The sequence below is a fragment of the Callionymus lyra genome, chromosome 11 (assembly GCF_982586985.1).
Source record: "Callionymus lyra chromosome 11, fCalLyr1.hap1.1, whole genome shotgun sequence".
NCBI lineage: Eukaryota > Metazoa > Chordata > Actinopteri > Syngnathiformes > Callionymidae > Callionymus > Callionymus lyra.
Window position 1 is genome coordinate 23,249,907 of NC_141828.1, and position 21,798 is coordinate 23,271,704.

General features: G+C 36.6%; 1 protein-coding gene and 1 long non-coding RNA gene across 4 annotated transcripts in view; one reads left to right on the forward strand and one right to left on the reverse strand.

Moving 5' to 3' along the window:
- Positions 1-1,569: 1,569 nt before the first annotated feature.
- The window catches only part of LOC148069664 (uncharacterized), a 54,240-nt gene continuing 34,011 nt past the window's right edge, over positions 1,570-21,798 (forward strand). Inside the window, exons 1-11 of one of the 3 annotated variants that reach the window (XM_087802673.1) lie at positions 1,570-1,829; positions 2,282-2,382; positions 2,460-2,561; positions 2,780-2,804; positions 2,875-2,901; positions 7,547-7,647; positions 7,724-7,825; positions 8,045-8,069; positions 8,141-8,167; positions 8,722-8,771; positions 9,236-10,474. In XM_087802673.1, the coding sequence (XP_087658799.1) occupies positions 1,802-1,829; positions 2,282-2,382; positions 2,460-2,561; positions 2,780-2,804; positions 2,875-2,901; positions 7,547-7,647; positions 7,724-7,825; positions 8,045-8,069; positions 8,141-8,167; positions 8,722-8,771; positions 9,236-9,268 (621 nt within the window). In that variant the 5' untranslated portion in view covers positions 1,570-1,801 and the 3' untranslated portion in view covers positions 9,269-10,474. Of the gene's footprint in view, positions 1,830-2,281; positions 2,383-2,459; positions 2,562-2,779; positions 2,805-2,874; positions 2,902-7,546; positions 7,648-7,723; positions 7,826-8,044; positions 8,070-8,140; positions 8,168-8,721; positions 8,772-9,235; positions 10,475-21,798 lie in introns of those variants that run through there. The other 2 variants (XM_087802670.1, XM_087802669.1) reach the window with 2 other exon arrangements.
- LOC148069665 (uncharacterized) lies at positions 12,624-13,945 on the reverse strand. Its single transcript, XR_015713019.1, has 4 exons — positions 13,231-13,945; positions 13,056-13,128; positions 12,891-12,975; positions 12,624-12,803 (listed from the first exon to the last, which is right to left on the reverse strand). It is a non-coding gene; the product is annotated as an uncharacterized LOC148069665 (long non-coding RNA).

Sequence of the window (21,798 nt, forward strand, 5' to 3'; positions counted from 1 at the left end):
TCCATGAGACCTGGTCTTAAGCTCAGTGTCAGCCTGTGTTAAATCTCATCCTCCACTGCAGACAAGTTCAGACTCATATGTACTAAGAATTGCATTGATTTCCTACTAAAAATGGTCATTCATTCGAACCCAAATGTTGCACAAAAAATACTCAGACGTAAGAATCTGTGCGTGACATGAATTCAAGCCCTTTTTCTTTGTTCATCAAAATCAACAGAAGAATTCAGACGGGTTCATCCCTTTCCATGCCTCCATTTCAATATGTCCATCATACTTAAATGAAGCACAAGACTTAAATTTCTCCTTTTCTGTGATCATGAAAAAATTAAAAAAAATTAAAACATGAATTCAAACTAACAGTTTATATTTGTTAATTTTGATACAATATTGTAAATGAGTTCAGATTAGTCCGGTGTAAATGTTTATATTTTACATACACGCTTATTAACAAGAATACTGCATTTACAGAGGCGACCAGTGGATTATTGAAATTTGAAAACATCTTCAGATGAAGTTTAAAGAGAATACAACTGTTTATAAGTAACTTCACATCATGGTCGTCTCTGAGCGTCCTTAGAATTTGTGGCTTACCTGCACGTTCAAAAAACCTTGCGCGTCTATTGCTAAGCTAACGGTAAAGACGCTGAAAGCCACCTGATACATGAGACCACTTGAAAATTGCAATAAAGTGACAGTAATAATGTTTTATTTTGTTTTATTCAACCTGATGCAATCCTGTTCTACTGTCTGTGGAGTAAATGATTATACGATTTATTTATATTTAAAATTGTATGTATTTATTTATTTTAACTAACAACAATTGTGTTAATACGGATTTAGCGGAAAATGTATCTAAACTCTGTTTTTTGACGTAGATTTGAAAGTCGTATCATTATATAATATGTAAAAAAAAAAGCACATTTATTTTAAATATCATAGAATTATACTCTTAAAAGCTTAGTGAAAAAATCCACTAGATTATGATTCATGAATACCTTGACTACTATCCTGGTATTGATCATTAAATAGTCATTATATGTTAATATACGACATTTTCAAAATTAAATTAAAAAAGATCCTTTAAAGCTTATGTTTAAAAACATTTCCACTGGATTATGATTCATGAAGACCTTGACTACTATCATGGTAAATCTGGAGAGATTTTACTGTAGAAATTTTGAATAAATTATCATTAAAATAGTCATTATATTTTAATGAAGACATTTTCAAAATGAAATTAAAAAAAATCCTTAAGAGTGAACATTTTTTCACTAAATTTATTTTTTATTTTTATTTTTTAAAAGTCGTCATTAACATATAATGACTATATTTAAGGATCATTTATTTCAAATGTCTACAGTAAAATATCTCCAAATTCACCACGATAGTAGTCAAGGTACTCATGAATCATAATCCAGTGGAATTGTTCACTAAGCTTTTAAGGATTTTTTAAATTTAATTTTGAAAATGTCTCAAGCTATCTGGTAGCGTTCAGCGTCTGTACCGTAAGATTAGTAATAGACGCGCAAGATTTCTTCAGTGCGGGCTGACGTGACGGTCGTTCGCGGACTGTGGGCTCACGTGATGGCAGTAGAATAGTCAGCATGTGATTGAGTATTAATCGTTTTTCTGAGTTGCGAAAAATGACTGTCGGGAAGTCTGCACGTTTTGCTCTTTTGATTCTCGATTCATATTACCTTGGCTTCGCGTAGCGTAGCTCCGATTGGCTGCTCTGCTCTCCACTAGCAACAGCCGGCCAAAACTCGATCGAGGTACTGGTCACCCCTGATCTGGAGCACAGATGGGGATTCTGTCCACTTCATTCCGGGGTGAGTGACTCTCTTTATAACTTCAACGCGACCTCCTTCCTTACCTCTTATTCTACTCAAAATGTAGGTTGTTCCTCTGATCTGAAAAAATAAAATAAAAGAACAATTATAGTGTATCTGCCCATCCATGCCTTACAATAGACACAATCACTTCATTATCACAAAAACGCGATACATTCCCTAACATTAGTGACCAGTGTGACCAGAACCGGACAGGCTGAGTCACGTAGATGCTCAGAGGGTATCAAGTATCATGATGATGCAACGTTACAGGACAGCTGTGGCTAGAGACGCTGAGTGCCGCTGTAAATATATTTATATATTATGCTTGAGAACGAGACTGTGCTGTCAAAAAGTGTGACATCACGATTGGTACAGTTCCAGTTCTTCCACACTTAACATTTTTTAAGGTGCCTATTACACATCCAACTGTGTGTCTTTTCTCCTTGTAGTGTTAAACTGCAGAGTTGAACAAACCTCAGAAGGTACGATGTACAACGTGCCAGAGATCAATGGAACAGACTGCTTTTTTTCTTGGGCGAATGGAACTGATGTAAGTTGGACCTGCTATTATTGATCAAAAGCTACGAGATCCTCTGATTCTCTGACAACATGTCATCTTTTCAACAGAAGGTTAACCTGATGTCCTCGTCTATGGTGTCCAGCAACATTACAACCCTGATTATGAAGTGCTACAAATCCATAGACTATACTTTGGGCTGTATGACAGGGGTAAGGCTCTTTTAACCATATGGTAAAAACAAACACGAATAATGAACATGTTCTTCAACATGATCAGAATACATGAAATATTTCCTTCCTTGATTTATGGGCAAATGTTTGTTTGTTTTAACTTTGTCCACCTCTTATAGTTAAGAGACAAAAGTTAGTTCAGTCTATATGGTAAAAAAAAATACTAGATTATAATTCTATACTTCTTTTCCTTACAGGGAATCTTTAAAGCTGCATGCACTGGTGAGTTTATTTTAGTGTCACAACAATAAAGATTAATTCAATGTTTTAATTCTCCTTTTTTTTTTCACAGCCAACTGCACTGAGGACAGTGATGATGGTATTTTTTTCTTTCTCTTACACTTTAATGAAGTACAGGAGAAAATTCCGTTTTAGTTGGTCTCACTTGTTTTTTACATGTGTTCAAATAATCATATATCCTTCATCTTTGAATAGTGTCAAAGCTATGAAGACATATTCACTAAATTTTTCTTTTTTTTTTACAGGATTGTCTGTGGGTGCAGGGGTGGGGATAGCGATAGCGATAGCTCTGGTGATAGCGTTGGTGGTAGCATTGGTGATCTACCTTGTGATAAAAAACAGGTAAACAGACCGCCGGGTGCTTTTAATTTTATATACTTGAGACATTTTTTATTCTTTTTCTTTCTTTAGATTGATTTTAAATCATACAGCACAGATCTTTTACCTGATTCATGAACAAACTGGTTTTAAATCAAGTATTTGTCAAAGCGGTTTTACACAAAGTACTGTAAAAATCAGAAATAATAATCTCGTTTTGGCTGAAACAAGTCACGTCCAAGCAACCATACCTACTCTGCTGTGATGAGTCAGGGGTCAAAGGTAGTGACTAGACCAAACCTCTGCCGACTGCTGCCTTCAGGGATGTCTCCTTAACAAAAAAGATCGAACATGGCACCTTATACAGTAGTACCTGACATCATTATATCAAATACTGTGATAGGATTTGCGTCAACATGTTTATCATTTTTTATGAGGTGCTTGTGTGGGAAGCCAGCTGTAATCACGCCCGCTCTGTTTATACAACGAGACCCTAGGAGGTGGAGACTTCCAGGATTGATTTCTATTGAGACATTTTTTTTCTTTCTCCACCTTTTGTATTGTTTTATGTAGAATATCCAATTAACAGTATTAAACATGTTTAAAATGGCCACAATAATGTAGGGGGTTAACAATCAGATTACACTCCTGTTAATGGATGGAAAGACACGCCGTAGGATATTGACTTACTTTACAAAAGGAACAGCAGAGTCATTAAATTTTCTCACTCACTCACTCACTCACTCACTCACTCACTCACTCACTCACTCACTCACTCACTCACTCACTCACTCACTCACTCACTCACTCACTCACTCACTCACTCACTCACTCACTCACTCACCCGCCTCACTCACTCACCTCCCTCTCTCACCTCACCTCACTCACTCGCTATAATAGCAAAAACACATTCCATATAATTTGCTTTATATAAACAACAACTGAAAAAAAGATCCGATCTAACTACTATTAAGAGTCAATAAGTCAAAAGAGAAATGAATATATCTCTTGGAAAAATTATTTTGGAAAATAAGGGGTAAAATATTCAGTCGTCTGCTTATGATCTTGGCTCCTGCGAGGAATTAAATAAAGTTTTCTGGTCACTATCACTTACTTACAAGTGATTGTTCTTTTTTTAAAGCCCACTAGATGGCGCTCTCTACGCTATAATAAATTGTTTTCCTCAGTTTTGTATTATAATGTTTAACTGGTAAGTTAAGCGTTTAACAGTCATAAATCATGACTTGCAGGTGTTTAAATAAGTCTGCGTCCGTTAAGCAGGTCCGATATTAGATTCTATGCAGGCGGCAAGTGATGCGGCGTTTAACTGAAGAAGAGATGGGACGTTTGAAGTTTGAGTGATTTTTTTGTTTTTAAACTTTAAAATACCTGTTTGTGAGCATGTTTTATAAACTAATCTGTAACACATTTAAAAGACAAACATGATTTTCATATCGAACGACAAAGCGGGATTAAATGTTATTAAACGGGGAGTTAGTTGAGTTAGTTTCAGTTTATTTATAATTAGAAACAACAGAACTAGTTAGTGAACAGCGCTTTAAAGATACTTCTGGCAAATAATGGATGATCTAATGATACCTGCTACGTAATGTGACTTAAATAAAAAATAACATGTTTTGAAAACTATATCATGGCACATGACAGGCACGTATGCAGGTGTGACACGTTCCATTTTTGTTTTTCGTAGTTTTCGTCCTGCAGCAAGGGTTACCATAAACAAGTACTTATTGTATTGATATGAACTATTCACTCCCTTGTTTATTTTTTACCATTATAGAGAATCCCTCAATGTTTTAAGATAAAGGTTTTTGCGTATTGTCTCAAAATCTAACATAAATGACTGCTTGTTGGTATAAAATCCTGAACAGTTTACCAAACAGACACAGGAACACTGTACACAATATCTTGTCAGTTTCATTCTTCGTATCCGAATAAAATCAATATAATGCTTAAATATGAGACACATTCAACAGTAGTTATCATCTGATGTATTCATTTTTGCATTGCTGTGAAGATTAATTTCGATGTTAACAACACATATGGCACTCTTCATAAAACTTTATTTACAGTAAACATCCATTCAAGGAACAAACAAACCACAAAGCGCTATATAAATAAATATTACTTACTTACTTACTTACTTACCTTACCCAAACTAGGAAATAAAAAACAATCCCTCTGTCAACATCTTCCGCCATGGTTGTCACAGTTTTAATTCTTTTTGTGTCTTGTACAAATTCCTCCATCTTCGTCTTCAATAAGTCTGTCACGAAAAAAAAAAAAGCCGTAGTTAGTCTAAACTCACTTCCTGCCCGAATCGACGTCGGTCTGAATCCTCTGTCGCTGCAGCTGGATATACTTGCTTCAATGGCTGGTCATCAAATTCATGTCACTTATGGAGGACCTTTATATAAAGTTACTACACTCGTAACCTTTAATTTTTTCATCTAAATTCTCTAAAATGTATACTTAATGCAATATTTTATAAACATTGTGTAATTACGAAGTTATTACACAATGTTTGATGGTCTGATGGTCACCAAGAATGTCACTAATGAAGGACCTTCATATCATGTTACTACACGCAATACTTGTTCAAATTTTACAACATCAATTTCATGTAATATGGAGAGGAAAACTAATCATCGAGACACTTTACACTCGAGCGATCAGTACGTTTAAGGTTTTTGAAACGTTTATACATTAAATGTGTGTTGAGGAGTGTGAGAGACTCAAACCAATCGATAAGTAGCTTAATTATACAAGTGTTTAGTCCACCTCATACTGCGCAGCCTACCGTTCAAAGACCTATTGAGGAAGGTATCAGCTGTGATATTACCAGTTTGTCCCAAAGGTGAATAAAAATGTAAGGACAAAGAAATTCAAAGAAACCCATGAACAGAAAAAGTATCAAACTAGGTATACTAGTTATACTTACACTGCCAAACATGACTCATCAAGCATTCTTGAAAAGGCCTGACAAGAAAGTCCAGGTGAAGCCATTTTCATTTCCACAATTAAGATAAAAAAAACATCTGTGGAATAAACTGTGGCAAAGTTAAGGGCAGCTGGCCAGAAGTCCCTCCTAAGATGGTCCTCAACTTTACACACATCACATGCCAACTATGTGCCATACTATGGATGTCGAGCCCATGTCGACCTTGAACATCACAAAACACATTTTGTAAACATCCATTATTTTTAGAGCCATCTGGCAAATCGAGTTTCTCACAGTCATGCCAACGGACAACAGGTTAACTTTTGAAGCACTGATGGCAGACACAAGTTTCTGCATTTTCCCGGGCCATAGCTGTACTGACCAGATGTGTTCTTGTGTCCGCTAGCTCTCTGGACAGAGTTTTACTCCTGCTCCAGTTTAAAGAAGGTCAATCAGAAGGTTCTGGAGTTTCTACCACGTAGCTACATGTTTTCATCGTTCAAAGTTTGCTGGAGTCCTTGTAGAAACGCCTCTATTAAATCAGGAGTGAAGGAAGTTTGTAATATCAATGTGTCATTATTAGTAGTCAAAATGCTAGTACTTGCAGATTCAGTCAAAGTATACGAGTACGACAGCCTCAAGAGCAAAGACTACCTCTGTCTGGTCATGTTCTGCAACAGGTGAATTTGTGTAGTAGAACTGTAATAGACAGTAATAGAAACAAATGAAAGTTATGAATTGATGTCAGCAGTAATAACTGACTACACAAGCAAGTATACTTGATCATGAATTCAGAGATAAGCTCTCAATGTTTCCTTCATCCATTGTTTTATGGTGTTTCCCATCTGGTTTACCTCTTTATCTTGGGATTTAAAATACTTTTCATTATTACTTTATATATTAAATTTGTATTTAAAGAAAACAACAACAGATCAAATCCCTGAATTTTCAGTGTTTTAGTGAACTAGCTCATGTGTTAACGCACCACAGAAAGTTACATTACAGGTAATGAAACATTATTTCTTAGTCAACCTAAAGCAATAATTATAACTTACCTCAGTAGACGAGTGACCCACACCTTGATCCGTCACGTTACTGCAGAAGCGTGAGCACAAATGCAATAGTTGGCAGCCACGGTTATCACAGTTACATTCATCGCAATAACAATTATAGTGTAACAACGCTGGTTCTCTGCCCATTCATGCCTTACAATAGACACAATCACTTCATTAGCACAATCACAAAAATACGATACATTTGCTATCATTAGTGATCAATATGACCAGTACAGGACAGCTGTGACGTCAGCAAGAGACGCCGAGTGCCGCTGTAAATACATTTATATATTATGCTTGGGAATGAGACTGTGCTGTCAAAAAGTGTGACATCACAAACATTTTTTAAGGTGCCTATTACACATCTTACTATGTGTCTTTTCTCCTTGTAGTGTTAAACTGCAGAGTTGAACAAACCTCAAACGGTACGATGTACAACGTGCAAGAGAGCAATGGAACAGACTGTAATTTGACTTGGGCAAATGGAACCGATGTAAGTTGGACCTGCTATTATCGATCAAAAGCTATGAGATCCTTGATTCTCTGACAACATGTCATCTTTTCAACAGAAGGTTAACCTTGACTGCCCGTCTCAGGTGCTCTGCAACAATACAACCCTGATCACGACTGATTGCTACAAATCCATAGACTATACTTTGGGCTGTGTGGAAGTAAGGCTCTTTTAATCATTTGGTAAAAACAAACAAGAATAATGAACATTTTCTTCAACATGATCAGAATACATGAAATATTTCCTTCCTTGAGTTATTGGCAAATGTGTGTTTGTTTTAACTTTGTCCACCTCTTATAGTTAAGAAACACAAGTTAGTTCAGTCTATATGGTAAAAAAAAAATACTAGGTTATAATTCTATACTTCTTTTCCTTACAGGGAATCTTTAAAGCTGCATGCACTGGTGAGTTTATTTTAGTGTCACAACAATAAAGATTAATTCAATGTTTTAATTCTCCTTTTTTGTTTTCACAGCCAACTGCACTGAGGACAGTGATGATGGTATTTTTTTCTCTCTCTTACACTTTAATAAAGTACATGAGAAAATTCAGTTTTAGTTTGTCTCACTTGTTTTTTACATGTGTTCAAATAATCATATATCCTTCATCTTTGAATAGTGTCAAAGCAATGAAGACATATTCACTGTAATTATATATTCTCTCTAAGTAGGTCGGTGTTTAATTCAGGGGTCTCCAAACCGGTCCTCAAAGGGCCCACCGATCAAACATGTACAGTTAAAAACAAATAGCTTTCAGCTGAAACAAGCATCACCAGACTGACAATCATCTGGTTACACTCCTAAAATCCTGATTGGGTTTAAATGTGTCCTCTTGATGGGTTGGAAAAACAACTTGCACCACCCTGGCCCTTTGAGGACCGGTTTGGAGACCTCGGGTTTAATTGATAACATTGCTGGTGCTAATGTTGGTGATGCTCTGTTGGAGAATACACACAACACAACACGACGGGTTCTAGTTTTATATACTTTCTCTACTTCCAGCTGTTAGTTTTAGTTGATGGGACTTCTGAACTTCCAATGTTGGCTTTATATTTAGATTTCCTGGTCAAGCGAGGAGCGGAAATCGTCAGCATGGTACACATTATGGTAAGTAATGGTCAAAGTGACTTTAATTCGTTCATATTACATTTAATAGATAATATATAACACATGTATGACACATATTCTGTCAAATCCAAACAACTTTGTGACCTTCCTATGAATCAAATGTTTGCTTGACTGTGATACACTTATTTTGAATAGCAGCCAGTATAGTTCTTGTGGTGAAGGATTCTGATGAAGACACAGAACCGGTTTCTTATTTTATATACTTAGATATTTTAACTCTTTTTATTTGCATATTCATGTCTTTGCTCAGTTTATTAATTCAGGTTCATGTGTCTTCTGAACTAATACTGTTTTTATTTAGATAAATGTTCTGCCTTATATAAGAACGTTTTTGTATCTTGATAAATTCTTAATGTTGATCAGACAAGACTGTCGGACTGTTGTGTTTAAAGTGAAACATGTTTACTATTTTTTTTATTCATAGATTTACTTTGTCTTCATAGAGTCCAGAAATAATGAAGAGTCTGTGGAACTGAATGCAAACGGAAACCATGAACAACCATAAATTCTGATCCTCCAGTTTTCCAGATCGTCATCATCATCATCATAAAACAAAAGACATTTTTCACTCCCATTTCCACCGATCATCACTAATATCATCTTAGACAAGATTCACATAATGTTAGACACAAAATACATTCAGGTATAAATCACAATCATTTTGACCAATTTTTTTAAACCACCCTGATGAATTTGAACTTGGAATGAATACAGTTGCAATCCTGGGGAAATTGTTCACGTACATGTTGAAAATGAAAAAAACAACCACTATAGAATCGATATTTATAATGACATTTAATGGATGTTTAATACCTTACACTCTCGTATATAAGAAATATGACGATTTAGTTTAGTAAAATAAGCACAATAACATCTGAAAGGTCAAACTGAAGTATCCAACTTTTGGCAAGTTTTTAAGTGCCTGGTATAAAACTTGAATGTTTTGATTTAATAACTCAGAGATCATGAAACTGGTTGAGCTTGAATTAGATACTATGCAAACTCTTTATATCTTACAATGCTTACATAGTTGTACTAGTTCTAGTCTAGTTTTATGGTGAGGTGTTGACGTTTCTTTCAGGTTTTATGGATAATAAATGGATAAAATCTTTTTTTTTTTTTTTTTTTTTTTTTCTTTTTTTTCTTTTTTTTTAGAATCCCTTATTAGTCCCGCGAGGGGAAATTCAACCATTCACACATACTGATGGGAGTAGGCTGCACACTTGCGCCAAGTTCACCATCAAGAGCAATCAGGGTGAAGTGTCTTGCTCAGGGACACAACGACACAAGCTTGTCTGGAGCTGGGATTGAACCTGCAACCTTTTGGACTGCAGGCAACCACTCTACCATCTTGCTCCTGCTCCTTCTGTATTAACTGTTTAGCTGAGAGTTTATCTAGTTTATTTTAATTTTTTTCCATCCTGGCTCTCTGGTCCTCTGGTGGTACTAAAGACCAGGGTAACAAACGGCAACTTTAGACAAAGGAAGTCTTAATAGTCAAGAAAATGTTTCCTATTGGATCTTGTGCTGTTTTTTCTGAAACATCCCCTGTTCATCTGCTGAATGTTTATTGCATTAAAGTTGTTTGATTGAGTCATACAACTACACGTTACATCAATCCAAAACTGTTTCAGGTAAGGACAAGACCAAAATATGTGTGTATGAGTGTTTAAGAAATGGACAATGTTTTTCCATCAGAAATCTCTCCAGGTAAAAGAGTTGGTTTGGTGCTAGTTAACTGGGTTTGCCATAATTGGTCCCATTCCTCTTCAGTAATGGATATATTTACCTCCATTTCCCAATGTTCACACAAGTGTTTAGTTGAGTTTTGGTTAGATGCCATCAAGCTTTTGTATAGTTGGCCCACTGTGGATTTAACATTTTTACTTGAAAAAGTATTGCCAAAGAATACAACAAGAATACAAATCAAATTTGGCAGCTAAATAATAATTTTTCAAACATGGAAGGGCCATTTCCCTCCTTTTGACAGATAATTGGGGTTGAAAAACCGTACCCTTGGTCTTTTCTTATTCCAAACAAATCTAGAAATGTTTGTCCCATTCCCTTAATTGATTATCTGAAATTTCCACTGGTAATGCTGTGAAGAGGTAGAGAAGCCTAAGGAGGACGCTCATTTTAATTGTTTTTATTCTACTGGCTAGGTCTAGAGGCAGAAGCAGCCATCGCTCTAAGTCAGCATAAATATCTTTGTTTAAACATTCAAAATTGGCCTCCATTACTCTAGATACATTTCCTGTCAGTCTGATTCCCAGATATTTTTACACTGAATATTCCAGTTGAACCTATATGGATCCTTAATATTTTGTAAGGGGTCATAATTGAAGGTTTTGAAGACTCAATATTTAGTTTGTTACCTGAATATCCAAGTGTCCAAGATGTTCATCAAGCATGGAATACCAGAGTTTGGGTTTTGTGATGTTATTAATACATAATCTGCATATAAACAAATTTGGTTTTCTACTCCCCCGACCGTTATGCCCTTCAGATCTGATTCCTGTATGATTACCTGAGCCAAGGGCTTAATAGAAATATTGAATAATGAGGGGCTGAGTAGACACCCTTGTCTGTGCCTTGTTGTAGTGTTATTGGATTTGAGTTGCTTCCGTTTATTTTTATTCTGGCCATAAGTAAAGTGTTTTCATACAATGAATTAATTATTGACCAAAACCAAATCGGTTCATAACTTCAAATAAGAAGTTCTGGTTTACAGATTCAAAAGCCTTCTCAGCATCCAGACTGAGTAAGACAGCACTCAACCTTTCTTCAGTAATTTGTTCAACCTTGAGAGCCCTCCGTATGCTGTCATGGTTTTTACAAAACCTGTCTGGTCTTCTCCAATCAGGGAAGGAATCACTGTTTCTAATCTTTTGGCCTTTATTGATCCCGCAGCGGGGAAATATGAGGTCCTTGGATGCAGATCGGATGTATTCCCGGTGAGGGTTGGTTTCCGTCAGGGATGTGCTTTGTCTCCAATCCTGATCTGGTTTTCATGGACAGCATTTCGAGGCACAGCTCTGGCGGGGAAGGTTTGTAAGTTTGGTGGCCTGAAGATCCGATCGCTGCTTATTGTGGATGATTTGGTTCTCATGGCTTCATCACGCTGCGACCTTCAGCTCTCGCTGGATCGGTTTGCATCTGAATGTGAAGCGGCTAGGATGAGGATCAGCACCTCTAAATCTGAGGCCATGGTTCTCAGCAGGAAAAAGATGGATTGTTCTCTCAGGGTTGGGATTGAGCCCTTGCCTCGAGTGACGAAGTTTAAGTATCTTGGGGTGATGTTCTCGCGTGAGGGTGTGGGGGAATTGGAGATTGGTCGGCGAATTGGAGCTGAGCCTAAAGGAAAGGCTCTCTATTTACCGATCAATCTTTGTCCTCATCCTCAACTACGGTCATGAGCTATTGTATTTTGTTGATGTACTTTGGGTGTTGATGGTTAATATTGAGTAGTGAAGGGTTAGGTATAGACGAGCTTATGCTTCATCCTTCTTACTTTGGACATGTTGGGTAAATATTATTGTTTTGACTATAATTATTGTTTGACTCATGTCATTGGTTTTGTTTGTTTGTCTTAAGTTTACTTTCTTATGTAACATGTTTGAAATAAAGCATTAATTAATTCATGATCATTAACATATGATGTCTGCTTTGCCTGAATATTGTTCATGTTGAACGCTATGTCGATCTCAAACTGGGGTAAACAGAGACTTTGTTACAACTTCTAAATCACCAATAGTCATTTCCACAACACATTACTGCACTGATGATGAATACTATGGGACGTTATTCAAAATGAAATCAAATTGTGCTTTATTACAGGTTTCATATCAAACAAATGTTCACGCTGCCATGCGAGACAACTCTTTCAGGGAATCACAACGACTTGACAGAGACCAGAGGTGGTTCATCTCTTTCTCAAGAATCTTTCACCTTCTGCCGTCTCCTTACTGCCATAACAACGTTGAATCCTCTTTGTCCGAAAGTCAACAGAACCTGGAAAATATTGTATTAATGAAGTCGTATGATTCCGATCATTTGAAGTGTAAAATCTATTGACAAAGACTCTTCAGTCTAGTGTACCTTCCACCTTGACAGGCACGACCAAGTGTTTCCAACAACAGAAGCCAGAAAACCTTGACCATAAGCGTCAGCATGTCAGTGCGTCCTGCCACAGAAATGTATTGATCATTATTACCAAACATGACTATTTTAATGACCAAAGTGTGTATGATGTAACCATCTCACCTGCTTTTGACATGTTGACCCCTTCCACCTCCGATGGTTAGTCCAGCACCTGATATGCAGCACTCCATCTCACCTAGAAAAGAACATAGAATTGCATTTTAGATTATTTCCATGATGGGATGTGCTGTAGGTTTACAAGTTTGTGTTCACTATGTTACAAATATTACTCACTTACTTCACATTTGAAATCATTTGTCAGGAACCACAGAGGGAAAGGTTTCATGTCAAGCAGGTCTGGAGTTCTGGGCAGTTCTTGCAGGTCACTTCCATGCAAAAACAAAACTAAAACATACTAGTGCTCCCTTTTAAATATAATAAATCAATAAATACAAGCAAGTATACTTGATCATTCAGAGATAAGCTCTCCATGTTTCCTTCATCCATTGTTTGATGGTGTTTCCATCTGATTTACCTCTTTATGATGGAATTTTAAATACTTTTCATTATTATTTTATATATATTCTTTCATTTAAAGAAAACAACAAAAGATCAAATCCCTCATCCAAAAGGGTTAAAATAAACGTATACTTATATACTTAAATACGATAAATATGTTATCTGTATTAATATGCGGAAGTGTTAAATTAAATCAATATCTTGAATATTAATAAAATCAATCGCCTACCATGACCCACCGATATAGCAACCTTTTTATTGGAATATAAATATATTTTCGTCCTTTCAAAATAACAAACAAAATACGTGTGTGAGTTGCATTATAATTTAAAAAGCTAAGTTTTAGCGAACTAGCTCTCATGTTAACGCACCACAGAAAGTTACATTACACGCAATGAAACCTTATTTCTGAGTCTTAAAGCAATAATTATATCTTATGTCAATAGACGAGTGACGCGCACCTGCTTCCGTCAAGTTATGCACAAACGTGAGGATAAAATGCGATCGATCTTTGTCAACAAGTTTGACGTCACATCCGGAGGTTTGGAGGAAGTGGCGTGTGCGGCAATTTGAAAACTTTTTAGCTGATGCTAAATATTAACTAAACTTAACTCGGTCTTTATACAAGCACATTTACAATTGTATTCATGGCGCTTTTAAACAAACAAGCACAATATCTCATTTTATTCCTGTGGTGTGACGTCACCGCTGCAGGATCAGTTCATTAGCGTGTGTGACGTCACCTCTGCAGGATCGCGATTAATGTTGACAAACGTCACGTAGACGCTCATGATCGCAGCTAAATAAAAAGAAAACATATGTCCATAAACGCAATCTCAATGAAAGGTTCTATTTTCAGAAAAGCGCACCGGATTATAAAGAGGATCATGCGAAATAGCACAGACTTTATTTTACTCATCCATAAACAATGTCAACATTATGGAGTTGAAACACCTACAAATATACAATATAGTCACTTTTACAGGACCTTTTAAGCATGTATTAATCCGCGAGAGCCTCTTGACTTCCGCGATGCGTGAACAATCAAAGCTTCAAAAAATTAAAATTAAGCATTTTTACCGATTTATATTCACTCTGTACCTCCTTAAAGTGGTTTGAGGTCGTTAAGCACAATCGGGGTTAGAATGAATTAAACACCGACCTACTTATAAAGTACAGTAGACACGCCCTTGTATACATGTTTCCTGAGTCATAGATAACTGTAAACATTTCTGATTTTTACAGTACTTTGTGTAAAACCGCTTTGACAAATACTTGATTTAAAACCAGTTTGTTCATGAATCAGGTAAAAGATCTGTGCTGTATGATTTAAAACCAATCTAAAGAAAGAAAAAGAATACAAAATGTCTCAAGTATATAAAATTAAAAGCACCCGGCGGTCTGTTTACCTGTTTTTTATCACAAGGTAGATCACCAATGCTACCACCAACGCTATCACCAGAGCTATCGCTATCGCTATCCCAACCCCTGCACCCACAGACAATCCTGTAAAAAAAAAAGAAAAATGTAAAAATCCTCCATCATAAAAACTAAACCAGAGAGACCAACTGAAACTAAAAAAAACTAAACTAAAAAATAAAAACATACCATTGTTAATGTCCTCAGGTCTGATGACTGTTAAAACAAAAACACAGAATTATTATATATATAGAGAGTATATATATATATATTATTACAGTTAATATGTCTTCATAGCTTTGACACTATTCAAAGATGAAGGATATATGATTATTTGAAGACATGTAAAAAACAAGTGAGACCAACTAAAACTGAATTTTCTCATGTACTTTATTAAAGTGTAAGAGAAAGAAAAAAATACCATCATCATTGTTCTCAGTGCAGTTGGCTGTGAAAAAAAAAAGGAGAATTAAAACATTGAATTAATCTTTATTGTTGTGACACTAAAATAAACTCACCAGTGCATGCAGCTTTATAGATTCCCTGTAAGGAAAATAAGTATAGAATTATAACCTAGTATTTTTTTTACCATATAGACTGAACTAACTTTTGTCTCTTAACTATAAGAGGTGGACAAAGTTAAAACAAACACACATTTGCCCATAAATCAAGGAAGGAAGCATTTCATGTATTCTGATCATGTTGAAGAACACATTCATTATTCGTGTTTGTTTTTACCATATGGTTAAAGGAGCCTTACCCCTGTCATACAGCCCAAACTATAGTCTATGGATTTGTAGCACTTCATAATCAGGGTTGTAATGTTGCTGGACACCATACACGTGGACATCAGGTTAACCTTCTGTTGGAAAGATGACATGTTGTCAGAGGATCTCATAGCTTTTGATCAATAATAGCAGGTCCAACTTACATCAGTTCCATTCGCCCAAGAAAAAAAGCAGTCTGTTCCATTGATCTCTGGCACGTTGTACATCATACCTTCTGAGGTTTGTTCAACTCTGCAATTTAACACTACAAGGAGAAAAGACACATAGATAGATGTGTAATAGGCACCTTAAAAAATGTTTAGTGTGGAAGAACTGGAATTGCACCAATCGTGATGTCACACTTTTTGACAGCACAGTCTCGTTCTCAAGCATAATATATAAATATATTTACAGCGGCCCTCGGCGTCTCTAGCCACAGCTGTACTTAAAAAAAAAGGTGCGATTGTGTGAAGGCTCAGCGCCGACGGAACCGGTTTGGCGCACATGGGGCGCGCACGCTGGATAGAAACGTCATTTATAGACGACAATAAACTCAATTGCCTGTGGGAATAAAAACCGGGGATGACTTCAGATGGATTATGTGGTGAAAAAGAGCATGCAGCCAGATGGTCTTTCCAAATAGTTCAGACGTGGCGTTCACGGACTGCAAAAAAAAGGGACATGTCCAGGGCCGGGTCTAGGCAGGGGCAAGAGGGGGCCTGGCCCCCTCAAATAAATGTTGTGCCCCCTCAAACTTACATGCAAGTAAGTAAGTAACAGCACAATGCCCCCTCAAGATTTGTGGCTGCCCCCTCATACATGCCTGTCTAGACTGGACATGGACATGTCTGCGAATTCAACTACCCCTTGTTCACGCCAATAACGTCAAGTTGGTGAATTAAAACGTCAAAAACGTGTGTCTTTCATTCAAGATGTGTTTAAAAATGTTGTTTTTTTCCCCTCACCTTTAAGAACAGCGTTTTCCGCGAGCGCAGCTGTGACAAGCGAGAGAAGCAAAATCCACAGAGACCTCGCTTTAATATTCATCTCAGTCACAGAGAGAGACGAATAAAAAAAAATAGCTTTTTCCTTCAAATCGATCTTCCTGTCGCGTTTAAGATCCAGACGCGTCTCTGTGAGATGGTTTTATGAGCTCGAGCTCCTGGGCTGCGAGTCGCTCCAGAAATGAATGAAGTCGCGTCAAGTGTCTCATTATAAGTTTTAAATAGTTACTCCTTTCGAGTCATCTGATGATCGGCTGATATCCCCGCCCGCTGATTGGTCAAGCCCCCGTTTGTTTACGTCGGGGGGGAGGTCAAAACTTTTCTCTGGATTCTCAGGTGACGGAAGCAGCTTCCTAAAAAAAGAAAAGAAAAAAAAAGAAAACAATGCCTGTGTGTACATAAGTCATAAATGTGATTACATTTAAATGGACGAGAAGAATAAATAAAACAGACCTTTTGATTTTGTTGACAATATTTACAAACAAATAAATACTCAATATTCTACATTTAAAACACGTTTTTACTCCTTTTTTATGTACATTTTTTACCATTTGCCTGCTGGAAAAAGCACTTTGACTACGTATAGTTAAATATATAAATTGAACCTATATACAGTACATCGTTAAGACTCAACGAGGACTCAATATTTAGTTTGTTACCTGAATATCCAAGTGTCTAAGACAGGGGTCTCAAATACGCGGCCCGAGTTTTAAGAAACATCTTAAGACGTTTCTATTTGTTCAGGCTTTTCCTTGAATTTCTCGAACTCCTGTGTTGTTCTCGGTGTTGTCTTGATCTTTGAAGTATGTACTGTTTTGAGTATTGTTTTGATTGTTAAAGCGCTTTGTGACCCTGGTCTCGAAAAGCGCTATATAAATATATATTACTTACTTACTTACTTACTTATATGAATGGCGCTTGACAGGCTCTCGGGGGCCGGACATTGACGTCACTTGCGTGATGCAAGCAGAGAAACTTTATCCCGCTTTAGACACGCACGCGCTATTTCTGTCCGTCAGTAATAACAGTCCCCGTTAACCTGGACCAATTCAAACTGTTATTATTATTATTTTTTTGTTTAATTTGCATTGCCTCACACGATGAACACTATTTATATTTGTATATGACGCTGGATAAAACTCCGGGAGCCGTCACTTTTTTGTTTCAAAAAAGTATCGGTACATTACCGGCTATTATTCGCCGACCGCCGCGTTGCTGTAGGGAGGAAAAGCGGAACGACACACATTGCGGAAATAACATTATTCTCCGTGTGTCGGCTAAATACAAATATATTCCACAACCCCAAACATGTCTTTTTCAAAGCCTGCAGTGAAGAGAAAGGTTAGTGATGAGCAAAGACGATTCCAGGAAAAGTGGGAGATCCAATATTTATTTTTTGAGCACAGGGGCCCCCAACGTGTCTTATTTGCACAGAGAAAGTTGCGGTGCACAAGGAATACGATTTGAAACGTCATTATACAACTAGACATGCTGAGGAGTATGAAAAATACCAGGGAGATGAGAGAGTGAACCGAGTTGCACATTTTAAACCAGTCTACTGAGGCAACAAGATTTCTTCAAGATCATTTATTTATTTACTTAATTCTCATTTTGTTCATTTATATTTTGATTTTATTTTGTGGTGAAAACAAATAAAGACATTTAAAAATATATTTTTTAAGAAATCTTTTCTTGCGGCCCAGCCTCACTCAGACTCTGGCCCCCAGGTAAATTGAGTTTGAGACCCCTGGTTTACACAGTGATGTGCTTTGGTTGTGATTAATTAAAATGTATAATATTCCAATGATGAACACTTTAACTAATCATTGAATATTTATTTTCGTTGATGGCATGATTGACAGCTGGTGATTGAATGATTGTTATCTGTGCTCATCATGTTCCCGCGTTTTTGAGTGACACTGGGCGGGGAATAGGAGGAGCCTGGAACTTTTTAAACGACGCTTTAAAGCGTGTTAGGAACCCGCGCCGATCCACCAGACGCACAGGTAACTTTTTATTTATTGGCTCTGGGGAGCGAAGCGGCCTCATCCTCGTTTTTGGTCTCAACGCACCCGAGCGACGATTCAGGCCTGCAACGTTTATTATTGATGGACAAACTGGTCACTATTTTGAGTTGGGACTCCTTTTATCAAGTGACATTTTTGGTTTCAATTGATTGTAGGGTTTATTTTCCGTTGAATATAATAAGTAAATGTGTTTTGATTTAACCATTTGTGAAACTTGTATTATTTAATTATTTGAACTAAACTAAATTGGCGTATTCGGGGTCCTGCATTCTACTAGGTAGAGCAGGATCGCTACAAAGGGATACAATATTCAGTCGTCTGCTTATGATCTTGGCTCCTGCGAGGGATTAAATAATGTCATCTGGTCACTATCACTTACTTACAAGTGACTGTTCTTTTTTTTTAAAGCCGAATAGATAGCGCTCTCTAATAAATTGTTTTCTCAGTTAAGTGTTATAGAGTTAAACTGGTAAGTTAAGCGTTTAACAGTCATAAATCATGACTTGCAGGTGTTTAAATAAATACAAATTATACAAACAAGAAAATGTAAAGCCTTTATAAGGTTTTATAGACGATGACTGTTTATGATCATGTAAGACAATTTATTAAACGGTTTATGAAGCATTAATAGTGCTGGACGTGAATGGCTTCAAGTTGAGTGTGTCTTTTAACCACATCGTAATTACAAATGTACTTGTTTGTTTAACTAAATTGTGATGGGCGTCATTATGTCTTCTATAAAGGCTTATGGTGTTTTCATATGGTCAGTGTTTGCAGTTATACAGTACATCTAAAGAGTCCAATCTTCTTTATCGGAACCATGACTAGCAATATCTCGAATTAAACGTAATAAAGTCTAATGTTTTTTTTATCAATGTGCATAGCGTTTCTTTTCACGCCTACACACAAAAAAAAGACGCCCGGTGCGTTCACGGATAAGGACCAGTGACATTCGTCAGAAATTAAACAAATAGAGATCATCTTGAGGTGTGTTCACAGCCGAACATGAATCCTCGTCACTGAACGAATCCCTGTCGCCTGAATCACCGGAGTAAATCCTCGTTCAGTAGCAGCCTAACGTGACAGACTTGTATTTAGAAGTTCACAAACAAACATTGCAGCTGTAGTTGAGATTCTATTACTTTTAAAAACCCTGTGTGTGTGTTTCCAGCCTGTCTAATAAACAAATAAAGTGTGACTAAATGTCTTGGTTGTTAAATGTTTTATTGCACTAAAATAAGACAACAATAATAATAATACTAAAATGTAATATAAACTTAAATGCAATCAACAATAAATTAAAAAGGCCTCGCTTAAGTAAAAACGACCCACCCCCACGAGTAGCTGCGTCACTCGCTGACGCCGAGGATTCACACACTGGCACGATCGCGGCGGAGTGAGTTCAACTGAACTGAGAAAGAAACGAATCACTTCATGAAGTGAGCGGAAGGTGACACGATGACGGGTGAGGTTCTCACTTTCTTGATGTTATACTCTAAGATACTTATTGTCTTGTGAATGTTTAGTTTAACAGACCTGTTAGTCTGAGTCAGTCGTGAAGCAGGTCCGATATTAGATTCGATCTTTGTGCGTCAATAACTCGGGAACGCGAAGGTGTTGAATTAAAAGTCACTCCTTTTTAATCACACTTACGTGCTGTAGTTACAACAAACACGTTTGAACCGTAATATTCCGTCGTGTTGTCCTGATAAAGTACACGGATGTCTATGCAGGCGGCAAGTGATGCGGCGTTTAACTGAAGAAGAGATGGGACGTTTGAAGTCTGAGTGATTTTTTTGTTTTTAAACTTTAAAATACCTGTTTGCGAGCATGTTTTATAAACTCATCTGTAACACATTTAAATGACAAACATGATTTTCATATCGAACGACAAAGTGGGATTAAATGTTATTAAACGGGGAGTTAGATGAGTTAGTTTCAGTTTACGACAGGCACGTATACAGGTGTGACACGTTCCATTTTTGTTTTTCGTAGTTTATGTCCTGCAGCAATGGTTACCATAAACAAGTACTTATTGTATTGCTATGGACTATTCACTCACTTGTTTATTTTTACCATTATAGAGAATCCCTCAATGTTTTAAGATAAAAGTTTTTGCGTATTGACTCAAAATCTAAGATAAATGAGTGTTTATTGGTATAAAATCTTGAACAGTTTACCAAACAGACACAGGAACACTGTACACAATATCTTGTCAGTGTCATTCTTCGTATCCGAATAAAATCAATATAATGCTTAAATATGAGACACATTCAACAGTAGTTATCATCTGATGTATTCATTTTTGCATTGCTGTGAAGATTCATTTCGATGTTAACAACACATATGGCACTCTTCATAAAACTTTATTTACAGTTCGTTTTAAGGAACAAACAAACCACCTTACCCAAACTATGAAATAAAAAACCAATCCCTCTGTCAACATCTTCCGCCATGGTTGTCACAGTTTTAATTCTTTTTGTGTCTTGTACAAATTCTTCCATCTTCGTCTGTCACGGAAAACTTATGGAGGACCTTTATATCAAGTTACTACACTCGTAACCTTTTACTTTTTTCCTCTAAATTCTCTAAAATCTCTAAAATGTATACTTTTATGCAATATTTTTACATTGTATGTATTATACATACATACAATTTTAACATTGTGTAATAACTTCGTAATTACAAGTCTGATGGTCACCAAATGTATGTCACTAATGAAGGACCTTCATATCATGTTACTGTTCATCACAAAGGTGAATAAAAATGTAAGGACAAAGAAATTCAAAGGAACCCATGAACAGCAAACGTATAAAACTAGGTATACTAGTTATACTCACACTGCTAAACAAGACTCTTCGCTGATCAAGCATTCTTAAAAAGGCCTGACAAGAAAGTTCAGGTGAAGCCATTTTCATTTCCACAATTAAGATAAAAAAAAAAAACATCTGTGGAATAAGCTGTGGCAAAGTTAAGGGCAGCTGGCCAGAAGTCCCTCCTAAGAAGGTCCTCAACTTTACACACATCACATGCCAACTATGTGCCATACTATGGATGTCGAGCCCATGTCGACCTTGAACATCACAAAACAAATTTTGTAAACATCCATTATTTTTAGAGCCATCTGGCA